The sequence below is a fragment of the Grampus griseus genome (assembly GCF_964374135.1).
Source record: "Grampus griseus genome assembly, chromosome: 15".
NCBI classification, from domain to species: domain Eukaryota; kingdom Metazoa; phylum Chordata; class Mammalia; order Artiodactyla; family Delphinidae; genus Grampus; species Grampus griseus.
Window position 1 is genome coordinate 13,330,593 of NC_139009.1, and position 25,773 is coordinate 13,356,365.

The following is a 25,773-nucleotide window of genomic DNA, read 5'->3' on the forward strand; positions in this document are numbered from 1 at the left end:
TCCTGACCACTTCCAGCCCATAGAGATTTCTGCTTCAGCCTTGCGTGTGACCCTCTCTTGACACTGAGGACAACCAGCCCTCTCATGTTGGCTATTTGAGCTTGCACATTTGACTTCTAAGGGATTGTTAAAGGATGGGATTATGTCTGAGTCTCTCTTGTGGCCTTTATCTTGGGGAATGCGTAGAAAACAGTAGGTACTCAGTAAGTGTCATGACGGATATATTTTGGACTGCCTTACATCAAATTAGGAAGCAGATCAAAAGATGTGTGTCAGCAGTGGGATGCTTTAACTAGAACCGGGGTGGAATATGTATATGTGGGTGGGGTAGAGATGGAGATGGGACGAGAAGGAGCAAGCCAGGGTGTGAGGAAGGGAAGATAGACAGCATATAGCTTTTTCTTTTTTTTTTCAGCATATAGCTTTTGAAGTGAGATCTAAATTTGAATCTTAGTCCTACCATTTATTACCTGCACATCCTTGGACAAGCTACTTAATCTTTTTGAATTTTAGCTTCTTCATTGATTAAAAAAAAGGAAGGTAATAATATTGATATTATGTCACGAAAGTTTGGTTTGATGAGAAAATGAGGTAACATCTGAAAATAACTAGCTTGTTGTTCCTAATGTAGTAGGTTATGGTTAATAACCAATCAATGTTTTTTTTTGAAAACAAAACAAAAATCACAACAATAAAGGCTAGGATACTACACTTACTTCATGTCACATTTTGAAGTGGTAGCCAAGGCTTTTTTTCCCCATATAAACATTGGACTACCTGGGGGGCCCAAAGCCAGAGACTTCAAATATGAAGCCTTGTAGTCCAGAGGCAATGAACTCAGGAAATAAGCTTCAAAGAACCCTTCCAGGAGGTTCTGTCTGGAGCTCATCTTAGATGAAAGTAACCTGTATGAATAACTGATTTATTTCTGAATAAGCAATGTCAAAATTGGAATACTCAGGCAGGTAGAGTGGTATTTTCATTTTTGCATTGATTAAAAGGCTGTTCACAGAGGCAACAGACTAAAAAGCTCCAGTTTTCAAGAGTGTACTTAACCCTTCTCTTTCCACTTGTGAAGACCCACTATTCTATAATGATGATGGGTAATGATTCATTCTAGCTACCAACATCCATAAATGAGCAATGCTTTGTAAAACTAAGTAGGCTTCTGACATAGTCCTTTAAGCATTCAAGGATTCACGTTCTAAAATTATTCTAAAGAGTCATCATTATGACTTACACACAGAGGTAGTTGCAATGTCATCAGCAGCATTGACAGCTCCAAGAGAAGTAGCTTGAAGGTAACTTGAGAGTTCAAAATGTTTTAAAAAACTCAAGAGAAAACCTTTCCAAATGAACAAAGTTCTGAGGTCTAATCTACTGAAATACCTAATTGCCCTAGAGATCCACAAGATGTGGCTTCCGTAATACCAGACTCACTGCTTTATTTCCCCTTCCCATCCCTAATTGTTCTCTTTTTGATTAATTCCATAAGGTACATGAGCTGTGATGGTGCCAAATTTCTGTGCCCCTTCAATGTGGAACATGTGGTCATCAAAGAAGATGTGGGGCCTTATCTTCACCGAGATGGGACCTTTGGGGGCTCCAGCAAGGAAAAGAGCTTCGTCTATCTCTAGACCCAGCGGTGAAGGGTTTTCAGCAAGCGGGCGCCTGAACTGGCTGCACTCCTAGCTGTAACCAGGTAGGTCCTGATAGGGCAACATAACCGTTCATCTCTGGCATAAAACTTCTTTTGCAGTCTGCCTAACTCTTCCAGAAAGCCTTTCAAGGGACCCTGTAAAAGGAACATATGTCACAGCTGTCATCCAGTGAGCCAAAGGAAGTGAACGCTAAAAAAGCAGATGTTTATAAGAACTTATAATACTGCATGAAACATGCAGTATAGACCAGTGATACAATGCTGAAACTCCTTGCATTTATGTGATTATATTTCCTTGTATGGAACCATCCTTGCATTCCTAGAGTAAAACATAGGATGGCCATATAATTTATCATCTAAACACAGATATTTTAAGAGTGAAAGAAGCTTCTATAAAAAGTTGAACCAGGGCAACAGACGTAAACTATCCATGGCAAAATGGGATACTCTGAAAGCTCAGTTAATCAGCAAAAGCACTACTCTTTTGATTTACTTTTTGTGAACTGCACATTTCAACGTTATAAAGTGCACTTTTTTATCTTGTTCAATTCCTTCTTGGCTTGAATCCAGTCTTCTCTATATGTACAGTTACTTTATATATCATCACACTTTTATCTTCAACCTTTCTGAACACTTACTTTTAGCTGTACCTCTAGTACAGAACATAGAATTGGATTTTGCTAAGTGATACAATCTGAAAGTCTTAATTTTTAAAACAAAAGCTGAGTTTTAGGCCATTTCTATTTATCGATATCACAAATATATGTGATAATGGTTCTGTATTACAATTTGGATTTCATTTTTCACGTTTAAAGATTTCAAAAGATTGTTCACTGTCTTTTTTATTTGAACTTGTGTGTATGTGTGTTTCTTCTAACATTTAGGAAGGTTTGTATTATTTCCTTCTATTGGTTACCTTTATAACTTTTTATAGTACCCTCAGACCTCTATTTCTTTAAATCCAGGATCTGTTATTTTTTATAATGAAAAATAATGAAATTAGGGTACTTCTTCACCTTTCTCTTATCCTCTATTTTTTCTTCAATCATTTGATTTTAACTGTTTCATTTTTCTCAGTGTTTGCATTTGAATTATTAAAGATTCTTATATTTCTGTCTCTCAGCTTTACATTTTATCCTTTGATCAGCTATTGTAACTGAAGATATCAGTACACCTACTCTTCCTTATAACTTTTTCCTCCATATTTTTCCAGTTTTTAATAGTTAAATAATTTCTACATTGTTAGGGCATATAATATGTGCTTTCTCTTCTGTCACTCTAATCCCTGCAGTTGTTTTAGTTTTAGATCTATGGTTAAATATATTCTATGCCCATTTGTGCCTTTGTGTGTTTGTAGTCACCTACATATTGGCCAAAATGTGTCCTCTTGTATTAGTTTTCTCAAGAATATCTTATGGAAATAATAATCCCTGAGAATATACTATGTTCTTAACTGTTGATCTGCTTCCTTTTTACTTGAATGAGCTTTTGACTGGATATAGAATCTGTGATTTATATTTCCTCTCCACATGATCTTATAAGTAGGGCTCCACCGTGTTTTGCTACTGAGTGCTGCTGTGGAGAAGACTCAGGACAGCTTGATTTTCTTTTCCCCACTTGTGTGTGCAGGGTGCCCAAAGAATTATTTCTTTATTTTTGAAGTCAAATAATATTACTAGGGCATGTCTCAGTGATGATCATTCTCTTTTATTTCCCTATAGTATAATGTGGCCTTTAGTTTTTAACCTTTAATAGTTCAATGTATCCATTAAAATATTCTGATAATTCAGGATGTTTTCTTGACTTATATTTTGATATGTTTGCATCTTTATATTTACCACACACAACCCTATCCTCCTACCCCCATAACATAATTTCAGTGTTTTCTTCAGGTATTCTAATTTTGCATATGTTGGATTTTCTTTACCTAGGACCTATTTTTGTCTTTTTTCTCTCTAAAATATTATTTTTCTATTTGCTTATTTCCAGAGTTCTACCATTTAACATTTTATTATCTCTTCCCTGATTTGGGGGATTTCCACTTTATGACCCAACTTTCTTTTAAGTAAATGTTTAGTCACAGTTTTTACCTATACTTTGGCAACTGTTTCTAGTGAGAGTTCTTCATCTGTTATTAGATTTTGCTCTTCTGTGTCTGCCTTTTTCTCATAGTATCTTTGCATATGTTCTGTGCTAGTTCTCTTTTTATTACTTATCTCTGAAGTAGATTAGTTTTCCTTGGAAAAATTAGAGGGATTCTGGGGAAAGGTCATGGATAGTATTTTAATATTGATTTGTTTTCACAATTCAGAAGCTCCCTTCTTCTCTGCTGTCATGGAAACCATTTTCCACAAACATGGCTTATCTATGTGATCATTTGTTTAATGTTGCTTTGTCTAAGGCTGCACATATTAGGAAAAAAACAAATAAAAAGTCACATAGGTAAAAAAACTATAACATATTATTGTTATTACTTTTTTGGCCACAGAAACAAAGTGGGGGGCAGTGACTGCTGGCAGAAGCCGCCCTGCTCACAGTTTGATTTTGAAACACAGAGGAACACGGCTCTCCCTGATGTTTTGAGTAATTTTCAAAGAGAATAAATAGGGCCTGGTCAGTTTATATCGCCATGTTCAAACCAGGTACCCATATCATTCTTTCTTTCTTCTATTTTGGGGTATGTTTAACAGTTTATATATTGGTACAGTAGTGTATGTATGTAATTTATCAAGAAAAAATATAGAAACATGAAGGAAAGTTACTTGAAAATACCTTTTTGAGGAGTTCTATGATTTAGAACATTTGGATTACCTTGGATGTAGAAAGCTGGAAAGACTGTTACTCCTATCCTAACAACAAGAAAAAGCCAGATAATCTGAAACATCATAATTTTTCTTGAGCCCATGAAAGAGCTGAGGTAGCAGGGCAACTGACTAACATGAAACCTAAGGGAAAAAATTATGGAAAAATCTTCAAGGACAGATGGAATTCAAGAACTGGCACATCTTTTGCAGAGCACTAAAGGAAGATATACCAGACGCCATAGAAGCAGGTATGAAAAATTCAGGTAATTTTAAAAAACAAATTGGAAAAGGACAAGTATGGGCTAATGAGAGAACATAGAAACCCTGGAAGCCACAGACACAAGAAATGCACACTGTTTTACAGGATTTTTTTTTTCCTATGGATTTCACTAGTTTCTCATGAGAAGGACTGCAGACAGGGTGGAAAATGAAAGAATAGAGTCCTTGGTGATGCAGACGTGGAGGAGAGGAGCAGCTGCCACTGTGAGAAAAGACTAAAGATCTACCTTGTCCCATACTTCCTAGGGGACAAAGGTATTAAACTGTTGGAAGAATGGCTTCAAACACTGTTACCCCCAGGGAACAGGTAAAGATCTACTGCTATGGGGGAAGGGGAAGGAAAAATCCTCCACCCTTGGGAGAGGGGCAGGAGACCCAGACCATTAGATATCACCCCTATCACTGGAAGAAAGGTGAGATCAATGATATAACTTCATCCCTAAGACCTAGGGGGGTACACACGTAGATTTAGACTAACCTGGGACAACAGAGAATGTCCCTTCCTCTCACATCACCACCTGAGCTGGCAGAGACAAACAATAACAGTTGGGAGAAGGGTAACAATGTGGAGGCCACCATGAGGCATGGACACAAAGAGAAAGCCTACAGCTGAAAATGGAAAAGGAACGTTATGAAAAACTCTTCAGTACCCTACCTGAGGAATTTGAAGCCTGTGATGAAATGAAGGTAACAACAGCAGCAACAAAATGCTTACCTAGTTGAATGCCTGATTTGGTGATTCAGTCAATCACACTAATTGCTAGCAGAAGAGGAGCCATGCCTATTAGCAGGCAAAAATACTATTTACCAGAGCCTATACTGTCCACAAACTATGATTAGAAATTAATTAAAGATTTATGAGACTACAATAAAAATAAATTAAAAGAGCAACTAACTTTCAAGAGAAAGTAATTAACAGAAGACGCAGTGATGACCTAAATGTCATAAATGTAAGAGAGGAAATTGAAAATAACTCTGATTAATATCTTAACAACTGTATTAAAAGGTGGATGACATACATGAGTAGACTAGTAATTTCAACAAAGAGACGGAAAAGATAAGGGTTGAATGGAAATGTTAGAAATAAAAATTGTGGTACAGAAATGAAGAATGCTTCTAATGGGTTCATTAATAGAGCCAACATAGCTAAGAAAAGAATCAGTGAACTTGAAGATAGGTCAGTAGAAATTACTCAAGCTGAAAATAAAGGGAAAAAAATAGTGGGGAAAAAAAGAACAGGGCATTAAAATACTGTGGAATACATATACACACACCATATTCAAACTGCTGAAACACAAAGAAATATAGAAAATCTTGAAGGCAGCCGGAGAAAAGTAGACACATTACTTACAAAGGACCAAAGATAAGAATCTCAAACAATTTGTTTTCAGAATTTATGTAAGTCAGAAGACAATGAATGGGTATCTGTAAAGTGCTGAAATAAAAATAGGGTAAATGCAGAAAGCTATACCCAGTCAAAATAAAATATTTTTCAAAAAAGAAGGAGAGTAAAGAGTTTTTCAGGAAAAAAAAAACAAAACTAAGAGCCTTTGGTAACAGCACATCACTTCTATATGAAATGTAAAAAGATGGTCTTTTGGCACAAGGAATAAGATACCAGGGAGAAACCTAGATCTACACAAAGAAATGAAGATTCTTGGAAATGGTTAAAATGAAGATGAATGCAAAAGACATATTTTTGTCTTTTCCTTATTCACTTTAAAGATAACTGACTACCCAAATAAACAATAGTAGCAAGGTATTATGAGTTTATAGTATAGGTGAAAGTAAAACGTATGCCAATATCACAAAACATGGGAGGGAGGAATTGAGAGTATACTGTTGTAAGGTTCTTACACTGTACATGATGTGGCATAATACTGTTTGAAAGTAGACTGTGATTAATTGATGTTGTATATTGTAAATCCTATGGTAACCACTGTAAAATCTAAAATGAGTAATAAATCAATAGTGGTGATAAAATGGAATCCTAAAAGCATACACTCTACACAATAAATTCAAAAGCAAAAATAATAAAAGGAAAAAGAAACTAAAGTTAATTAAAGATGAAACAAATAGAAAAAGAAGATGATAGATTTTGATCCAAACAAAGTAATAATCACATTAAATATAAATGATCTATACTATGTATAAAATAGACAACTGATGGGAACATACTGGATAGCACAGGGAACTCCACTTAATGCACTGTAGTGTCCTAAATGGAGGGGATATATGTATGTATGGCTGATCCATTTTGCTGTGCAGTAGAAGGTAACACAACATTGTAAAGCAACTATACTCCAATAAAAATTAATTAAAAGAGTAAACCAATTGTAAAGAAAGAATTTGATTGTAATAAAACTTAGTCAACTTGCAAATAAATAAATAAATAAGATCTAAAAACAGCAATTAAAACACAGGGATTGTCAGATTGTACAGAAAAACAACAGAAACTATGTAATATCTACAAGAAAACCAATTTAAATATGGAGATATTTTATATGTAAAAACATAAATGGTTAAAAGTAAAAACATAGAAAAGTTGTACCATACAAACATCAGTCCAAAAAAGAAAAAAAAGCTAGAATGGCTGTATGAATATCAGAGAGAGGGGCATTGCATAATGAAAGGTGATTAATTTGCCAAGAAGATATAATAATCTTAAACATTTGGGTACCAAACAACAGAAATTAGAAATACATGAAGCAAAAATTATATAATTGAAAGGAGTAACAGATTAATCCTCAATTATACTTGAAGTCTTCAATGCTGCCTCCTCAATAGTGGATAGAAGAAATAGAAAGAAAATCACTGACAATATTAAACACCTGGGCAATATAACCTGAATAATACACTATTAACTTACCTAATCTAATTGATACTTATTGAATATTCAACCCCAAAACAGCAGGATAAACATTCTTTTCAAGTAGACAAGAAACATTTACCAAGATAGACCATTTATTCTGGGTATAAAATAATCCTCAACAAATTTCAAGAGTTGAAATCGTAGAAAACATATTATCTGACTACAACAGAATTCTACTTGGAATTAATAACAGAAAGGTATCTGGAAAAATTCCAAATTTAATTTCACAAATAACCCATTTATAAATAACTCAAAGATAAAGTTACGGGGAATTAAAAAGTACTTTGAATTGAATAAAAATTACAAACCACCTATCTATATTTGTAGGATGCAACTATAGTAGCATTTAGAGGAAATTTTACAGTATTAAATGTTTATTATAGAAAAGAAGCCTCAAATCACCTTTAAAAACTTAGGAAGAGCTGGTTATTAAAAAGATAAATAAAATTGTTAAAGCCTAGCATGATTGACCACAAGGGGGGAAGAAAAGAGAGAAGGCAAATATTACTAATATCAGGAATGAAAAGGGCTACATCACTAAAGTTCCTAAAAATAGTAAAATCATAATAGTAAAATATGAGAGAATATTTATGCTCGTTAATTCAGTGACTTAACTGAAATGGACAGATTCCTTGAAAGACACAAACTCATAAACTGCCAGAAGAGGAAAAAGAAGAAAGCGATAATCTGCACAGTAGTTCTGTATCTATCAAAAATAACTGAACTCTTGGTTAAAAGCATTCTAAATAGAAAAGTCCAAGCCCAGATGGCTTCTCTGGAGAATTCTACCATATATTTACAGAAGAAATAATACCAACTCTACACAAAGTCTTCCAGAAAATAGACAGGGAGAAAATACTACCCACCTCATTTTATAAGGTCAGCATTACTCTATAAGATATTACAAGAAAAGAACACTCAAGAACATAATGGCAAAAAAAAATTTTTAACTGAATTTTAACAGATTGGATCCAGCAATATATAAAAAGGATAATACAACATAACCAAGTTGAATTTATACCAGCAATGCAATTCATCAATATAATTTATATTTCAACAGACTAGAGAAGCCACATGTTTTTCTCAATAGATACAGGAAAGACATATGACAAAATTCAACATGGATTTATTATAAAACTCTAAAACAAAACAGGAATAGAAGGTAACTCCCTTAACCTGACAAAGGGCATCTTGCAAAAAACCTGTAGATAACTTGCAGAAAACCTGTAGATAATATATTTAAGAGTCAAAGACTGAATGATCTCCCTCTAAGATCAGGGAATAAGGCAAGGAAGTCCACTCTCATAATGCTTATTGAACATTGTACTGAATGTACTAGCAAGGGTAATAAAGCAAGAAAGATAAAGGACATACAGAATGGAAACAAGTTTGTTTTTTTTTTTTGTGGTACACGGGCCTCTCACTGTTGTGGCCTCTCCCATTGCGGAGCACAGGCTCCGGACGCGCAGGCTCAGCGGCCATGGCTCATGTGGCCAGCCGCTCCGTGGCACGTGGGATCTTCCTGGACCGGGGCACGAACCCACGTCCCCTGCATCGGCAGTCGGACTCTCAACCACTGCGCCACCAGGGAAGCCCTGGAAACATGTTTTTATTCACAGTCCACACTGTCTATGTAGAAAATCTTAAATAATCTACACAAATTTTATTATGACTAACAAGTGATTTTAACAAAGTTGCAGGATACAAAGTCAAAATACAAAAATAAATTGTGGTTCTGTGTATTTGCAATAAACAAATTAGAAATTAAAAATTTTAAAGCATCATTTATAATAGCATCAAAAGTTATTAAAGACTTAGGTATGAATCTAATAAACTTTATATGATAGCTATATGCTGAAACCTACAAAACACTGATGAAAGAAATTAAATATGACCTAAATAAATGGAGAGATATACTATGTCCATAGGCTGAAAAACTTGATATTGTTAAAATATCTATTCTCCCAAGATTAAGCTATAAATTCAACATAATCACAATAAAAATTTCAGCAGGATTTTTTTCTAGAAATGGACAAGCTAATTTTTAAATTTATATGCAAATGCAAAGGAATCAGAATGTCAAAAGAATTTTGAAAAATAACAAATTTGGAGGACTCCTGCCACCAGATCTCAAGTCTGACTATAAAACTATGATAATCAAGACAGTGTGATATTGGCAAAAGGACAGATACCTGTATTAAAGGAAAAGAAAGCCAGTCTTTTCCATAAATAGTGCTGAAACAAGATATATCCATAAGTAGTAAAAATGAACCTTAATACTTTGCACAAATGCATCAACTCAAACAGGTAATAATTCTGAAAAAAACCCCATAAAATTGTAAAAACTTCTGTTCAGAAACATAGGAGGAAATTTTTGCCTTGGGTTAGCAAAGATTTCTTAGATATGATATAACAAGCACAATTCATGAAAGAACAAATAGATAAATTGAATTTCATTAAAATTATAAGTTTCTGCTCATTGAAGGACACTGAAAAATATTAAAAGAGTGAAAAGACAAGGACAGACTGAGAGAAAATATTTGCAAAACAAATATATGATAAAGGACTTGTATCTAGAATTGTAATACAAAGAACTTTCAAATCTCAATAATGAAATAAAAAAACAACCCAATTCACATGAGCAAGAGATCTGAACAGATATTTTTGCCAAAGAATAAATATGATGGCAAATAAGCACTTGATAAAATGTTCAATATCATCTATCATTAGGGTAATGCAAATTAAAGCCACAATGAGATACAATTATGTAACCACCAGAACAGCTTAAAACAAACAAACAAATGAAAAACAACTGACATTACCAAATACTGGCAAGGATGCAGAGCAAAAAATCTTTCATTGGAAATGCAAAGTGGTGTGACCACTTTGGGAAATAGTTTGGCACTATCTATAAAGTTAAACGCATACTTACCCTGTGACATAGCAATCCTACCCCGAGGTATTTACCCATGAGAAATGAGATTTTTGTGTTTACACAGAACCCTGTATGCAAATGCTTAAAGTAGTTTTATTTATAAATGCCAAAAACTGGAAATGACCTAAATATCCTCCAATAGGTAAATGTATGAAAAAATGTGGTACATCCATAGAACAGACTACTACTCAGCAGTAAAAAGGAATGCACTACTGATACAGGGAATGACACAGGTGAATCGCAAATGCATCATTCTAAGTAAAATAAGTCAGATTTGAAAGATTGCATCCTGTGGGGTTCTATTTATATGACACCTGGATAAGGCAAAACTATAGGGACAGAAATCAGATTAGTGTTTGACAGATCCTGAGGATAGGGGGCTAGGATGACTACAAAGAAGCACAAGGGAATTTTGTGAGTATTTTGAGTTTGATGGTGGTTTCATGACTGTACACATATGTTTGTCAAAACTCTCAGAACCGTGCACTAAAAATGATGAATTATACTACATATAAAGTATACCTCAACAATTCTGATTCTCACACACACACACACACACACACACACACACACACACACACACACACACACAGAGATCACTATCCCAGAATGGTGAAATGAGATAGAGATCAAATCAGGAGACATCCATTACTTGTCATGGTACCACACTGGAGGCTTTATAAGCTACAATGAGAGTGGCTAAATTAATCCTGTCCAGCTGTCCCATTTGCTGGTGACTCTCAGATCTCCTCCATTGGAGACAATTGGGATATTGTCATGACGAAACCATAAGCCCCATGACCAACATAGTTGAAAGCCTTGGTTAGGAATCATATCTCATAACTTCCTTCTCATCAGTGGAAACATCTGGCGAAGCCTGGTCTTTATAGGAAAGCTACCCTTTCTATGTGAAAAATAGCATATTTTTCCACTGTCAGAAGGACCACATTATGAAAACAAGTATGCTTAGTAAGAATTCATTGGGTATTCCTGCAATATCTAGTGTTGAACTTCACAATTTCAGTTGTTTAATGGGAAAAATGCTTTAAAATATGGAGAAAAGAACTGATAAGTACAGAATCTAAAAGAAATTTGGATTCTTTCCCTGAGATGAAAAAAATGGTATTTTAAGATTATCTTGAAATAATTCTTGTTCTGAAGTTTTTTTTTTCTTTTTAAGTGCTCTTTTTTAGAGATCTTGAACATTTTAATAATGCTTAAAGGCTAATGTACAATGGGCTCTAAATTTCAGCAAAGCAGACTTATGCAAAATATAACAAAGGGTTTTCCTCTCAATAGTAAACTTTGTTAACACTGAACAACTTTTTGACATGAGCTCAAGACTTCTAAAGAAGCTGTTTAGGAAGGGACTGTGAAGTTAAACATACACACACAAAAACACACAGAATTTAAATATCACTTGCTGTAATGTGAGGTGAGTTAGTAAAACTTTCATCTTTCAATTAGTCTCTTCCTACTTTTATAAATGTAATAAAACTAACGATATTTAAGATCTTAAGTTCAAGAAGAGCTGAGAAAAAAAAGGCCAATTTAAAAGAAAGGCCTAGGTAAGATTCATAGATTAAAACTGAATGATCCATCATTTCATATTCATTTTGGAGAATACTTTGATGTTCAAATCTCCTTTGGTTCAGAAATTGCAGGTTTTGTTCATTTTAGACCATGACTTTAACACTTCGGTTCATGGATTGATTCCAAAAAACCTAAAATTTTAATTGTTTGTACTTTGTACTTGCTTGGAGCTCATTATTTGATTTAATTTAAACTCTCAGTTTTGCAGATTTTTCTCAATTAAGTGCTACCTTTATGGAGTTTAAGGGTATGGACAGAGAGGTTCAACAAATGTTTACTGACCTATTGGAAATAACCTTACTATTTTGAGAACTATTATGTAGAAATGGCTAACTGGTAAGCCGTATTACCTCTGTTACTCATAATTTGGAGGAGATGAACTCTTTCTCATGAGAAGATCATAGAAACACTTCAAAAGGATAGATAAAAGAACACTAAAATTAAAAAAAGTTGGCAGCAGATGCTTTAAAATGAGGAATTCATGAAACAAGGGGAGAAAACCACAAGTTTGGAAGTGAGGAGTGGCCTGCCTAAAAAATTTTAAAAGTCATCACAATGAAGAAATATATATATTGGTATATTGGAAAATAAGTAGATCAAAATTAATTAGAGCTCATTGAACCTACCTGAGCAAGAGGCTTATTCTCAAATAGTGCTTCATGTTGAAAGAATTTGTCCAGCCCGTGCTCCTTGGTAATATGGTCAGACTCATCAGAAAAGAGGACGGCATCCCCATCAAAGGCCACACGGAGCTGTGTGTCACAGTAAGCCATGTCTTTGGCTCCATCAAACATTGTTGCAGAGGCGATCCCTGGAAGACCGTTGGAATTAATTAATACTCTTCTTAGGACCATATGTTTTAGTGTCTTCCCAGACCTCGAATTTCCTCTCTCACTATTACCTGACAACACAACTCTTCTTCACAACCACACATCTCGAAACAGTCATCTTTGTACTGCCTCCGTTTCTATAAGGGATGGGAAAGTGTAAAATGGGTGTAGGATAATCACTGAAGATGTCCACCTCCATGAAGGTGAAAGCTCTAAAAGACAAACTTAAGGGCTGCCACTTGTGGAAACACCTTAGCAGAAAACCCAACGACGACGTAAACCACATAATCATACGTGAAGGCCAATGGAATGAAACACTAGTGCAGACCTCTTTATTAACTAGAGAGAGGAAACCAAGTAATACCTTCTTGTATTGCTTCTTGTACTTTTTCAGAATCCGCAGAAAGATACAAGTTGGTAAGATATGCCTTCAAATAGCCAATGGGGCTTTTTCCACCAGTCAGACAGAACCGGTCAATTAGTAATCCTATTATCGGGCAAGAAAGACTTTGTTATGTCAGAGACTAAAGACAATATACTTACTGGAAATGCAAGTGAAAGTTACCTTAGGAATAAATGAGTGCCTACTGCAGTTTTAGAACTACCTTTGTAGTACCAATATTGAAAAATGTCTCGGCTATTTTATATAACGGTGCATGATGGTTTATGAAGTATATCCAGATAGGCCATGCTAGTTTACTCTCACACAGCGGTTATGGCAGGCATTACTATCCTCGTTACAGAAAAGGAAATGGAGACATAGAGACTGTCTAAGCCCAGTGCTTCACATTGACTCTTGTCTAGACTAGAACAGCGCACTTTTCCTTTAGCTACAGCATCCTCACTTGTTGAGAGGGCCAGTTAAGATGTGGCTCTGTTTTTAAGTACCATTTTAGTATTTCTTTAGTAACAATACAATAGTAATAGCAAGTAGTGATAGCATTTAAACTATTTCCCTAAAACAACAACAGAAGGTCTGAAATTGTCTCTCTTGACTTGAAATTTTAAATGCAATCATTAGCAGACTGACATTAATATACCATTAAATGCCTTTCAAATCAACAACAGTTAAAAAAACCCACTAGATGTTGGTGAGAGGTTTGTAAAATAGGCACTTACATACACTATGGATGCAAGTGTAAATTGGTACAAGCTGTCTAGAAAGTAATTTGATATTTATTGATACAAGTATTGATAGCTTTTAAGCAGCTTATACCTTTTGACCTAGGATTCCTTTTTTTTTTTTTTTTTTTTTGCGGTACGCAGGCCTCTCACTGTTGTGGCCTCTCCCGTTGCGGAGCACAGGCTCCGGACGCGCAGGCTCAGCGGCCATGGTTCACGGGCCCAGCCGCTCCGCGGCATGTGGGATCTTCCCGGACCGGGGCACGAACCCGTGTCCCCTGCATCGGCAGGTGGACTCTCAACCACTGCGCCACCAGGGAAGCCCTAGGATTCCTTTTTTAAAGAGTTTATCCTAAGGGAATAATCTGAAACTCTGATAAAGATTTATGTAGAAAGGTCTCAGCACAGGATTATTTATAAAAGCAAACCATGGTTCCAATGATGTGAGAATAACTAAGGTATAACATTAAGTATATAAGCGATGTACCCATTCAAAGTGTTTTTGGATATATGATAAAACTGGGCAGCTGCAGATGACATAAAGCAGAATTTTGAGCCAGTTGTTGCTGAGCCAGCTAGTCAGTTGTTTATCATCTGCATGGACCAAGAGAGCGGATAGGCTCTATCCACAGCTGAAGTGGAAGTGTTTGCCGTGGTATGGACGAAATACTCTCACTTTTTCACTTAAACCAACATTGGGCATAAGTGGCGTAAAAGTGTACTCTACAAATCCTTAAATAATATTAATTTAACGATCAGAAATTATTTGGTGGTACTGGGGACTTCAGAAATGGTGAAAACATCGTCCCTCTTCTCAAGGAGATCACAATTCACTAAGGAGCCAGGCATGTAGACAGATAATTATAATATAAAAAAGACCACAGCGAAGGGAGATACAAACTGCCTTCAGCCCCGAGAGAAGGTAACTAACCTCTTCAGGTGAAAAGTTGTTATTCCATGAGCAAGGCTGTGCAAGATTGGGCTTTATCTGTTCATTAACAGTATTAGTATGTAAATAAGTAGAATTTCTCATGCTACTAAGCTCAATGGGCTTAGTGTGGTGAGGGATAGGTAGACTTACATCACCTACTAAATCAAATAAGGCTGTCTTGTAAAAATAATAGCTGTCCTTTATTGAGTGATTACACCACTCACCTCTGCCAACGCTTTTATATATATTCTCTCTTTTCATAGCATAATACTGTGAAGACTGCGTTTTTGAAAGGTAAACATATTTTCAACTGTGTATCAGTAAGACGTTGGCCTTATAATTAGGATGATATAATATAAAACTTATAACTTGTAATAGATAGTGATTATTTATAAATATGCCTAATTTAAGCCTAGAAGTTAAATATGCCAAATTTAAACCTTATTTTGACTTGACATACCCTTAAGACTGGATATGTCACTTAGAAAATGGGCTAAAGGTCCTTACATAAGAAGTCAGGTAAATTCATAAGAGGAAAAATGGGGACCTCCCCTTAAAGTCACCAACACACTAACGGAAATGCTATGAAGAGACTAGTGTCAAACCAATTTTCCCTGTAAAGGAATAAAGACAGGTTTCCTGGCATGAGTATGAATTTGATGTGTGGGGAGAGCAGCCGGGGCGAGTCAGATGTTAAGAGTGGAAAGGAAAGGTAAAAACCTTTAAACCTTTAACATGTGTCTGTGGTGAGCAGGAAGTCTGATCACACAGAGAAAGCCCTGGGTTGACGGCTCCTTGAAGTCAAGTTCAGAAGTGAAAAACATAAAACAGAGAAATATATTGCAGGACCTGGGATTAAGACTTTGAAATTCACACTTGACAAGTTAAGTCCAGAGCTTTGGGCCCAACTCTGTGCTGAAGTTAAAAATGAACATGGCCTCTCTTGTTCTGACATAGGCAAATAAACATTCCTCACGCAGAAGGGGGTGTCACTATCAGACACTGCATTAGTTAGGCCACAGTGAGCAAAATAACATGGCTTCTTTCTTCCAGAGCAGCGAGCTGTTCTTCCACACGGTATTTATTTTACTTACCATAGTGATTGACGCTGTTTATAAGCCGCACTCCCACTTGGGCATGGTTATTAGTCATCAGAACAATATCAAATAAGTCCTGTTCATCAGGATACAGCTCACGGAGTCTAGCATTGACGTGCTGCAGTGCCTGAAGGTTACAAACACAAATGTGCGTAAAGAGGGCCAGGCAAAGTGGGCGTTGGGGGTCTGGATAGAAAGGATCCCATAGGTGTCCAATTCAAGCCCTGAAGACTCTTCACTGAGAGACTGTGGCTCCTTTAAGTCAGGGTTATGCCATTCATTTCAGTATTTTCAGCCTCGCATACATAGGACCTCAGTTAATGTTTACTGAAAGATGGGTAATGTTTGTTGAAAATTGTTACAACATTTGGTTTACTAGAATTATTTCTGTGAGGTACATAGATAGGATCAGGCTAACCCTTTCATGGTTTGTCTATTTTTGTTTTTGATTCATAAAACCTGCCTTTCTTGATCTGATGATTATTTTTTATTGTGAAAAGTATAGGCTGCTTCAAGAATTTTCATGTTATCCTTGTGCAGAGGCCATGCTAATGGTCTCTGTGTTGTTCCAGTTTTAGCACATGTGCTGCCAAAGTGAGCATTTTGTGTATTTTTTAAAACATGAGTCTTTAGAATAGGTTTGTGGTTTCCTCTCATGCTTCCACTATGCCTCATAACTACTTTCTACTTACAACACGTGGAGGTGTCATTTGTTTCTGCCTGGTTATGATGTCATTGTGTAATATTTGTATAAGTTATATAGGGGATCAGAGCTATAAGTGCTATACATTTCAGTGTAAGTTCCAAGAACCTTACTTTCTCTATTAAAGTCATGCCCCTAAGTGCCAAGAGCATCTTGAGTTTCTTAATATGCTGTGTTTGGGGCAAGAGCAGCGAAAGTGAATTTAATCTTATTTGAATGAGGTGTTTTATTTCTACTGCTTGGAATCATAAACTCATTATTGCTTCTCGTTACTGCTCCTTCTATGGAGAGGACAAAAGTTTCTGTTACAGGTCTCAGAATTTGGACTCCACTTAGGGAAAGCTCAGCATTCCAAGTCTAGGGCTGCAGTCCCTCCCTCAACCGTGTGGAAGCTTCTGTGAAAATATAAACTGACCTGGGATAGACTTAAAAAAGGCAAGAATGACAAGGGTGGATTAGGAATTATAAGGAAACCTGGATGAGATCCCAGGGATTAGCATGAGTCCTTCCCTGCCATCCAGAGTCCTGGAAGGCCGAAGACAGCTTTGCAGAATACCTTGACAAAGTGGAAGGCCGGCCCTGGGGCCAGCACGACATTCTCATTGAAAAGCTGATACTCCATGTACTTTTCCAGACCCTCTTCCTTGTAGATTTTCCTGCCGTCCACCATGTTGAAGAGCGCACGGGATGACACAGCGATGGTGATGGCATGCTTGGGTTTGGGCTGCAGAGAGGGGCACCGACAGGAGGACGAGTCACACAGACCTAAAGGGATCAGGAATGGGCCTCATCCCAGGGCAGGGTGGGAAGGAAACACTTGGGTCCCGGCTTGGAGGACTGGGATGCTGGAGACAGCCAAGGGCTGGGTTCTGGGGGCTACTGTGCCAAGGGGTAGGTTCAGGGAGGAGAAGCAGGGGGCTGGGTGAACTTCCCTATACCATGGACAGGAGGGAGGCTGAGAGAGGTCCGGATGCGGGGCTGCGTGGAGCGGCAACCCGGGTACCAGCGGAGGCGGGCCCTGCTCACCGGCCTGGGGCGCGAGCAGCTCGGTGACTTCTCGTACAGTGTTCTCACGGATGCCCAGTAGGCATCGTCCTCGTCCGCCTCTTCCTCTCGTTGCCTGGGTCAGGCATACAGTCTTGATCCAGCCGTGACGGGTAGAGAGCCCTGCGCTGGGCATATGATTTCCTTTCAGTGGGGGGCGTGCGCGGATATTCCCGCTGGTGCGTGTCCCTGGAATCTCGCGAGTCCCGCAACTCTCGTGTGTTCTGGCCCGCTAGGATTTCCCGCCCCAGGCCGGGAGACCAGGCGTCGGAATTCTCAGCCATCTTGGTGCTGCGCCGGGACCCGTCTGGAGCTGGAGCTCCGGGGTCGTGGAAGAACGTGAGTCGAGCGGCATGGTTGGTGTGGGTGGCGAGCGCTGCGCTGACAGCGGCTTTGGTGACTCTTGATGGCTAGGGGAGGTGAATGAAGTCCGGGAGGTCTTGGAGCTACTGGGGGACTGGAGCAAGAAAGTGGGCTTCTGAGTTAGATGCCCGCCTAGGGTCCCTGTCCTCACCTCTGCCCAGCCGGGGTCAAGGAGCTGTCCCCTTCTCTGTGTTCCATTCCCAGCTCTTAGGTGAATCCTGGTTCATCTCAGCTCCTTTAAGTAGGGCTTAAAGGGGCTCAGACGTTTCAAGGCTCCATATATTAGACATTTCTGTTACATGGACCCAGAGACAGACTGCTTTCATTTCCCCCCAGTTGTTCCATCAGCACCTCACACTTTTTTTTTTTCTTTTGGAGTAGATAGGGTAGAGGTCCTCTTCCTTGCCCCTAGGTAGCTGGCACATAGTTTGCAAAGTTCTGTCACTTTCTTCACATATACCTGCTCAGTCAGAGACCTTCAGGTAGGACAGAAGGCTTGAGGAAGGGACCTTGCTTGCCACTGCCTCCATCTGTGACCTCCAGTTAACTTGATGAGCAGCTAGACCAGAAGTTCCCACCAGAAGGCTCTGCAAAGCACCTCAGGGGCATCCGTCTCCACATTTGCTCTGTGATTAATGCAGTGAGTGCTGGGAAGGTCAGTAGGCTGGAGAATCAAGTGTCTCCCCATCACCTTCAGAACTTCTTGTGCCAGTGAAGCTCAGTTGGAGAGAATCATCTTCCTCAATAGGAACTGGCTCTAGTCATTCTAGAGAAAGGACTCCTGCACTAAGGTATGAGATAGATTATTAAGCATCCATATATTATTCCAGTTTTTGTGATTATTTCACACGTTTCAAAGGGCATGTTCTTGGTTAGATTATTGAGCCAGTCCTCACAGAGACAGATAGATTGGTTCTCCCAGTGTCTGGGCCTGTGTCACACTCTGCATCCAAAAACTAATTCTCACAACAAACTTTTTCTTCTTATGTGACTAGGCCTAGTTAAGGGCTCAAAGCATCACACAACCTAATACTCTTCAACAGTTTATCTCCTTTGTTGACATTTTCACCCCCTCTTCTGAGTCTTGGGTACTCAATGAATAGTTTTTGAATGTGTGAAGGAAGGAAGGAGAAACCATGGAGTTTAATCATTCAATGTGCAGTTTATAGACCTAGAGATCCTAGGTTTTAATCTAGCTCTATGAGCCTTACTAGTGTGAAATCTTAGGGAAGTTACTCTGTGTTTTGGTTTTCTCACTCTGGGGATTGATGGGGGTGGGAGTCTGTGAGGGCTAAGTTAGCTAAAAGATATAAAGTACACGGAACAGGGCCTGGCGCATGGAAAGCATCAATCTATGTTATTATTATTATTCTTATGGCGTGTACTCTTCCCTTTCATTCCCATCTCTTCCTTAAGACTTGTGTTCTTGCTTCTGGACTCACCTCCTGATGGAGCTCTGGTGGATGGGCTCCGTGAAGTCCGAGACCACTGATTTCTCACTAGGTACCCTCGAGAGTCTGTCTTCAGCAAGGTTAATTCTCGTGATCCCTTTCAAGGAGAGAAGAGACCCAGGAGTGTAATACCCCACCACCGAGTCCTCCCACACATATGCTTACAAAACAGCCATGGCAAGCCAAATATAGCAGTGATCAGTGAGAAGGCCCCTGCCCTCTACGACGTGTAATTCAGTCCTGGCTCTTGTGTATTATTCTAGCTCTGGCCCAATCCTAACTTCTGTGAGGAGCAATAAAGTGGGAATCTACTTGGAAGAGCATCCAAAACCAAGAAACAAGTCTGATGTCTCATAGGTTTTCACCTGTGACTCCTCTTATGCGGAACTTAGTAGAGTTGAGCCTTTTTCCTCCCTTTTCCCCACTTCCGCCCTTAAGGATAAGCTTGTTAGCAGATGCTGAAAAGACATACCCAACATTTTTGACCAGATTACAAAGATGAAGGCCACTGGTACCTCAACAAGGCTGTAGCGGGGCTCCCAGGCAGCTGCAGAAGAGGGAATAGCGCCCTCTAGCACTGCCTTTGGGCGGAACAGGATGGAGGAGACCATGGAGAGGCAAGTGGAAGTTTCCATCCCCGTATCCTTCCCCTCACCCGGATTGCCTGTAGCTCCCCTCCAAAGTCAGTAGTTTGGTCTCGGCTCACCCTGATCACGGTGATCTGCTAGCCCTGCTCCCACAACAGGCACATGTGAATATAAATACGTATCGTGCTGCAGCGGCCAAGAAGCACTTTTCCCTCAGCTGCACAAAGGCAGCGTCTACACGACGAGTGACCCCGCATGGGGCAGCATCTCAGCGAGTGATGCGGTATGACTGCACGCCTCATCTGAAAGATGGTGCAGAAGATGGTCAATGCGATGGCCAGACTCCCCTTCCCTCCCTGATTTGAACAAAGGCCAGTCTCCTCCCACAGGCTGAGCAGAGGTTTCTACACCATTTATTCTGCATGAACATTGGGATGTGTGCTGGATGGGTAGGCAGGGGCCAGCTTCTTCTAGTATTTTCTTAACCTTGCCACGAGGACGTTAGGTATCCCTTAATACAAATCTTGATATCTCAGTCTTTTCTCCCCAAACTCCCCTGCCCGCTAATATTTTTTTATTGTGCTGTCTGCTCTTTAATTCTCTCACCAACTCTGAAGAGGTCAGCTCACCTGAGTGCTCAGACGAACTCCTGATTTCTCAGAATCCTTTCTAGATTTGTCTGCTTCTAGGCTGTCTTTTGAGTACCTCGGTCCAGTCTCATTCTTAATATGGAAACAAAGAATGTTTATTAATTTTTCATCTCGGGGCATTAGAAACCTTGGGTTTGGGGAATCAAAGGATAAATGAAAGTTAAAATTTGTCTCTTTGCCACTATCAAAAATATAAATTATAGATATTATTTTTCCTCTGTTCTAACAAGCATGAGTAAAAAGAACATATATCAGACAACTATACAAACAGATTTTTAATATAGAAATTTGTTGGTTTATAGATTTGAGACGTAAAGCATTTATCATTTACAAAATGGTAACATGGGAAATGCTGTGGGAGAATTTCCCAGGGGTCAGCAGGACTTGGAGTTAAATGTGAAGCTGCTCACGCAGAACAACTTCTCTGTTACTCTGAAGATTGCTACTTATGGAACTTTTTCATTTGCCATAGAACTGAAACTTCTCTTGTTTGTTTTATTCATAAACCAATTTTCTGTCGATCTGAGCCTCATCAATAATAGATTTTTTAAATCAAGCACTTTAATCCTGTACAGATCAGTCAACAGGCATGTCTTCTATTCATGTTCTCTAACTATTCATAGCATCAACAGTGAAAAGAGGTCTCTTATTAACGAACTAATAGGGAAGACCATGTAGGGGAGCAGAAGAAAATGGCTTATTTCATGGACATCTATTCAAATATTTGTTTTCATTTTCAACTGCAGGAAATACTGTTGTATTAGAGCAGTGTTTCTATTGTTTCCTGCCAATTCAGTAGCTGTAATGCAATCAAGATTAGTGTTATTTATCTGTTTAAGGAGCTCAACTTCTAGCATAGACCAAAGTGCTCAGGGGCAGTCTGTTAATCTCTTTATACTCTGTGCCTTGAACCTAGGAAAAATCTAGTTGATGTTAGTTGAGTGACTGAGTCTATGTCTGAAGAGAATGGCATAGCTGTATAATCCTAGAACTAGTCCTAAAATCTTTCCATCAACCCCCTCAACACTATCACCATGAAGTCCTGTCGCTTACTCCAAAAGATATTTTAAATCTAGTCCCTCTTCTCCATTCCTGTTCCAGGCCTCAGATCGTTATGGGTCTGCATTTTAAATCTAGTCTCTCTTCTCCGTTCCTGTTCCAGGCCTCCGATCGTTATGGGTCTGCATTCTTAGAATGTGGCTTTTGACCAGATTTCATGGCCTTAAATCCTCTCAACTTCTAGATCCATCTACCCCATTTATTTAGGGTGATATTTATAAAATGTAAATCTGCTTATGCTTCATTTCTGGATACACTCTTCATTCGCTTGGTTAGAGAGACCCAGGAGTCTCATGATGTATCCTGTCTACCTCCAACTTGTGTGCCCTCCACGCTACACTCTATCTCTATGTTCTGTTTTTGCCAAATGACTTGTATTTGTCTATATACCACCCTTATATCTTATAACCTCCTTTTCCCTTCAGTGTTCTTCAGAACCAAGCTCAGCACGACCTGGGAGAAGTTCCCAGTATTAAACATCCCTCTGTGTTGCCTGTGTCTTTTGTACATACTTTTTCTGAGTACTGAATTGTACTTTGTTTATGTATTCTCTTTCCTACTAGGTTGTGCATTCTTCAAAGATAGCAACTGTGTTTTCGCCTCTTACCACTAACATAGGAGCATTTGCTCAATAAGTGCTGACTTACTGGATGGACTTATACCACATGATTTAATCTCCTTTTTCTCCACTCTTCATGTTCTTTAGAAGCCTCTGTGTGTGATCATCATCTGAAATTCGATTGCTGCAGAACATTTCCAGAGGCAAATGAGGGACTGATATCTACATTTCCTCAGTTCTTTGACAAGATTCTAGGACATTCAATTCACTGACCTTTTTCTGTTTCAGAGATGTTTGACTCATTTCTTTAACTATTGAAATTCTTTTGTTGTTATGCAGATTTTCCTCCCCCCAGCTCCATTTCCTGTTGTTTCTGTTGTTCAGTCTAGGTCTGCATTTAGAATGTCAAATTTATGACATCACATGTGATTCCATAGTAACTAACTGACTCTCTGAATATGTGACTTAAAAAATAAAAAGAGATAGTATTATTTGTGTGCATCCACTCATAACCATTGTCTGGGTTTTTAGGAATCAATGTCTAAACAGTGTTCAAATGTTTAATATGTAGCAATATCAGTATTACTGCTTCCTTCTTTTTAAATCTCTTTAACGTTAGTAAGTTACTTATTGTATCAATCCCATTTGCGGCTGTACACTTTCTGGTACTGCCAAAATGAATGGCAAACTCATTTGTGGACCCGAGCATTTATTATTGTCTATCCTGACAGAGTTTGGAGAACTTTCTGAAAATCTGGAGACTTTTTAACAGCTGAGATCTTGTTCTAGACACAGAGTTTAGACTTGAGTTTAGCTTTAGTGTTTGGTGTTTCTTTCACAATAGGAAGGCCATTTCCATTTATTAAGTCAAAGCACTTAATGTGGCTAAACATAGTGTGGCAGAATGATACTTGCACTGTTTTTCCTGGTGCTTGCCCCATCTTTAAACGTTCTTAAACACAATCTGTCCCTCTTGTATACACACAGAGAAGAATATGTAAAATCCAGTCCCTGACTCTGGTTTATAATGTCCAATAATGCTCTTCACTTATGGTTCTGATTTTAGGTAAGAGACATGTGTCATGCCAGCCTGATTTTGTCAAACCATCATGGACTGAGACAGATTTCTGGCCTCTCTTCATGGGAGTTGACGACTTAGTTTGAATATCAGAAGTTTTTGACAGCTTTAATCAAAGTTCTCCAAAGGATCTTCTAGATAGTTAAATACATATGCTCCAGGTTAGACTGCTTGGGCTTGAATCCTTCACCCACCCCCCATGTCTCACTGTGATCCCAGACAAGTTGTTTAATTGTCCTAAATCTCAATTTCCTCATTTAGAAAATGGAAATAACGATGGTATCACCATCAGATGGTAGTTGTGATGGTTGAAATAAAAGTATTTAAGACAGTGATTGGCATTCATAAGTGATTAACAAACATTAGTTATTACTTTTACTGATAATTTTGCTACAGCTATACTACAAAGTTAAAATTGAAAAAAAATCTTTAACTGATTTAATCTACACTGCAATCTAGTTGTAGGAACAGAAGTTTAGAAATATTTCTTATTCATGTCCATGTATAACCAATCAAATGTCAGTGTGGTGATTCTTCCCATTTCCTAAACTCTGTAGTCTTAGTGGCACAGACAGAACAGGGAGGGCAGGCTGAGAAGGGGCAGGCATTAGAATAGCAGTTAGGAACAAAAGCTGTGAGTCTCAGCTTGTGTTCTGCAAAACACAGGAGGAGGATTTCGCAGAGAGGAGGGACTGGAAAAGTCTCTGGTTTTTGACCAGTCCTCTAGCCTATACCTAAGATCTGCTTTTGCTTCTGCTCCCTTCCATGTCTCTTCTGTGTAACTCTGCATCCATGTATTCAATAAGTTCCTTGATTATTGTTCTTTTCCCATAGCATACCACCCAGAATAGAATATGAGCATAATGAGTGTTTCAAATTATTTTATGTATCAATATGTAAATATATTGTTTTGTTCTGAGCGCTAAGGGTGATAAAAAAATTATTTGTTTTTCTTTCAGATTTTCTAATTTGTTTTCCTTTATTATATTCTGATTCTTAGCTCTGTTACTGAGCATGGAAAACTACACCTATATGTAGGCAGCTGTATTAGTCAGCATGCTCCAGAGAAATAGAACCAATAGGATATATATATAGATATATACGAGGAGATTTATTATGGGAACTGGCTTATGTGATCGTGGAGACTGAGAAGTCCCACAGTATACTGTCTGCAAGCTGGAGAACCAGGAAAGACAATGGTGTAATTTACTCTGAGTCTGAAGGCCTGAAAACTAGGGGAGCTGATGGTGTAACTCCCAGTCCACTTGGTTTGAGTAATCATAAATTTAATGACTCCAAAATGTTCTAGAGTGTGTACACTACAATTTATGTATCTCCCTACTATTGAATGCTTGGGGGATCTCCAAGTTTTTGCTATTGTAAATAATATTTTCTCGAGTATCTCCTTTCGTTAGCTAAAGTACAAGTTCCTTGGTACAAAATTTTTCTGTCCATAATGATTAGTACATTAAAAAATATAGTTGGGTGATCAGTAGCCTCTCCAAATTGGCATATCCAAATCAGAACTCTTGATTTCAATTCTAAAACCTGCTTTCTGCTCAGTGTTTGTCACCTCAATAAATGATACCTCATTCACTCAAATTCTACCTCTGCTAATCAATGTATTTGGACCACTTACTCCATTCAAATTTCAGTTTTGTTGCCCTCAAAATCGGAATAGTAACATCTACCTGTCAGGAAGGATGTAAGGATTATAGGTAATATAGTAACGTGCATAGCAATAATAGATATGTTCATTATCATTTTGTCTTAGTGAATTATGAGCAAAGAATTTTGCAAAAAGCATTGCTTTGATGTTATCATCGATGCCTTACCAAGTAGACATGCTATTGTGGCATAACTAGACTGTCAGATTGAAAATGAGAATATGTGGTCTAATGATATTTCCAATCAAGACTATTTTGGAAAATTTAATACAGTTAACAATGGACACCATCCATGTCGTAGAATGGATAGTTTGGGGCATGTTGGGCCTAATATTAGTCAACACAGCTTCACCTTTCCTGAGACAACACAATGGGTTGTGGAAAGGAAAAAGAGTCGGGATTTCCTTTTGTCCCCATCTGTCACTTGAATTGGCTTGCTGTGTTCGTTTTCTACCTCTTTGTAACAGGTCACCATTCATTTAGCAGTTT

At 38.2% G+C, this 25,773-nt stretch overlaps 1 protein-coding gene across 1 annotated transcript; it reads right to left on the reverse strand.

The window, feature by feature from the left end:
- Positions 1 to 1,463: 1,463 nt before the first annotated feature.
- Positions 1,464 to 22,842, reverse strand: LOC309833758 (cytosolic 5'-nucleotidase 1B-like; the record flags this gene model as incomplete). The annotated part of the gene is given in 14 exon segments (XM_082672191.1): positions 1,464 to 1,639; positions 1,642 to 1,795; positions 12,770 to 12,954; positions 13,338 to 13,460; positions 16,121 to 16,250; positions 17,383 to 17,550; positions 17,853 to 17,950; positions 17,953 to 18,183; positions 18,186 to 18,327; positions 19,644 to 19,781; positions 20,391 to 20,408; positions 20,412 to 20,573; positions 20,901 to 20,993; positions 22,813 to 22,842. Coding segments are annotated over 14 exon segments (1,848 nt in total).
- Positions 22,843 to 25,773: the final 2,931 nt, after the last annotated feature.